This window comes from Montipora capricornis, chromosome 11, assembly GCF_036669925.1.
Source record: "Montipora capricornis isolate CH-2021 chromosome 11, ASM3666992v2, whole genome shotgun sequence".
In the NCBI taxonomy this organism is placed as follows: Eukaryota; Metazoa; Cnidaria; class Anthozoa; order Scleractinia; family Acroporidae; genus Montipora; species Montipora capricornis.
Genome location: NC_090893.1, coordinates 42,045,796 through 42,048,295, shown reverse-complemented (window position 1 = coordinate 42,048,295; position 2,500 = coordinate 42,045,796). Strand labels below are relative to the sequence as shown.

Genomic DNA, 2,500 nt, shown 5'->3' with positions numbered 1-2,500 from the left:
GCATTATTTAATTATTGGTGAAAATCAAAAATCATTTTCTGTCAACCAATTTCAAAAGGCGCAGCAATAAATTTTGTTGATTAATGTTCTTGAGTGTTAATACCTATGCAGATGTCATTCCTGAAGGTTTCTTTCGTCTGTTAAGTTATTGTGGTGTTAAGTGAAGGTTTTTATTCATGTATGATAATGGTAACATAAAGAAATGAAGATTTTGTGTCAATCACATCGAAAGGTGTAGTACAATATGAGGAAATTTAGTGTAAAATATGTTTTCTCAAATGTCTTTTCCGAACAAAGGCTGTTTTTTTTGCAGGTCACACTGTGTCTGAACTTGGTTATACTATATTTGGCCAACCATTTCTTGGCAGTAGCGACAATGCAGGCTTTCTTTATATCAAACCAACGTACCAGGTAAAAACAGAAAAATGTTTCTTACGGTCATTAGCGTATTTTATATCCATCAAATAAATTTTGATCAGGTGTTTACCAAAGTAATATCAATGATATGAGTGACAGTGTTAAGATTAACTCGAGGCGAAACTGAGAGTTCTTATGTGCATGCGAACACAACATTGACGGAATATCGTTGACTAATTATTTGACATATTCAGTGTTCATATCCAACCTTTTTAAAAACTGAACTTCGGATATCAGATTTCCAGCATTTTCATTGGCTCGCGAGACACAGGGTATCAGTTCATATAACTGCTCTACCTAATATGGTCAAGGAACGCGTCAGCAATAAAGCGAGCCGAAACATTTTTGCAGATCTGAGAAAATAGAGGCCGACAAAAGCTGTTTTGGACCGGAATTGACCGAGGCCGAAATCAACATGGAAGAGTTGTTGATCCTGGAGTTTTGAATAAAACAATTATTCTACTCGGCTTGCTGAATATGAAATGATTATAACCAGCTCGCTCGGCGCTACGCGCCTCGTTGGTTATCTATCACTTCGTATCCAGCAAGCCCGATTAGAATAATTGTTAAATATTTATTTTATTTGGAAGGAGGCGTTTAAAGTTAACAAAGAAAATTAAAAGAAAAGCTTAATTTGTAAATAAGGGGAATGTTGTATCTGTTATAAAACCATTAAGTGACAGTCGAACATTTCTCCTGATTTCTCTTGTTCGTGGTCATGAATAACATGTACCGGTAGTTTTGAAAAAGAAAAAGAAAATTGGTGATAATGATTATGTATTGTTTGTGAATTTCCAAGGGTGGCGTAGATTACCGAGTTGCAGTGTACTTGTTTCTCTCTTTTTCTTTTAATTCTCGGATAAACGTTGCATTCTTCAGATGTTTATTGTTAATGGGCCTTTTCCGAGTTGCTGTTTGTCTCGGTTTCGAAGTGAGTCTTGGTGCTCAACTATTGTAAGGGAAATGAGTTTGATTTGCACATAGTTAGTAGATATGATTTGCATAAGAATACGCAACTAATTTCCATTTGAATGGTTGTGCACCAGGACTCGCTTTGAAACTGAGGCATGCAGCAACTCGGAAATGGCTATTGTTTTTGGTTACAACGAACCTTCCTTCCGTGTTTTAAGTAGTTATCTTTACGTTTCGCTTGATTTGGTTACATGTAACAGAATTTGACTGACTTTCAGAGCATAGCATCTAGAAGACTTCAGAAATTTTATGCTTAAGTTTATTTGTCTTCTTGTCAAGACAATCAGTTAAAATCGTTGTCATAAACTTACGTGTTCCTTCGACAGTGCCTGAAGAATCTTCCTCTCCCTTTAACACCTTATGTGGTGGGACTCCTAATTAAACGCCAAGAGACTCCATGGGCCCAGCTCTTTCCTCTGAGACTTCAACTAAGACTTGGAGCTGAGTACAGATGTAAGTTTGGTTTGCCTTTTCGTATGTGAAAATGTGACCTTTTGTGGCGACGAATTCCTTAATTATTAACGTTGATATAAGATTTTCTTTCCCTCAATTGAGTATGTACATGTATGTACTGTGACGCTCCTTCCGTTAATCGAATCTTCCACAAAATGTAATATTATTGATGGAAGGGATGCGACGGTTCCTTGTACGGTGTTTTTAAATTGGAACTGTAAGGTGCTGATACTTCTCAATTCTATGATTGCACCAGACATCAGGGCGACCATATCAGTGGCGGAAAGCACAATAGCGAAAAAGTCTTTTGGTTATTTGACTCTATTATTACGCAAAACTTGAGCTACATTTTTCTATGGGGTGTTTTCACGTGACCTTACGGCGGTCATTTTGGTGTTCCTAAGCAATGGAACAGCAGCCATGTTGGTGTACCCAACTAATCCTCCGGGAATAGAGCTCTATTTTCATGCAAACGTTTTCTTTTGTTTCGGTGGAAAAACAAAATTACTGATCACGTGAATGAAAACGCTCTATTGTTTTGGCACCAACATGGCTGGCTTATCACGTGAGTGCAATCAAAGAATAGACCAATTTCGATATATTAAAATTCAGTCGAAAACAAAAGGCATCATCTCGAGGCTCTGGGGAATAAACTCAT

General features: G+C 37.2%; 1 protein-coding gene across 1 annotated transcript in view; it reads left to right on the top strand.

Annotated features, from left to right (window-relative positions):
* LOC138024526 (zinc finger FYVE domain-containing protein 9-like) overlaps positions 1-2,500 on the top strand; it is a 33,355-nt gene that overhangs the window by 14,667 nt on the left and 16,188 nt on the right. Inside the window, exons 11-12 of the mRNA XM_068871744.1 lie at positions 314-411; positions 1,716-1,842. Of these exons, the coding sequence (XP_068727845.1) occupies positions 314-411; positions 1,716-1,842 (225 nt within the window). The remainder of the gene's footprint in view (positions 1-313; positions 412-1,715; positions 1,843-2,500) is intronic.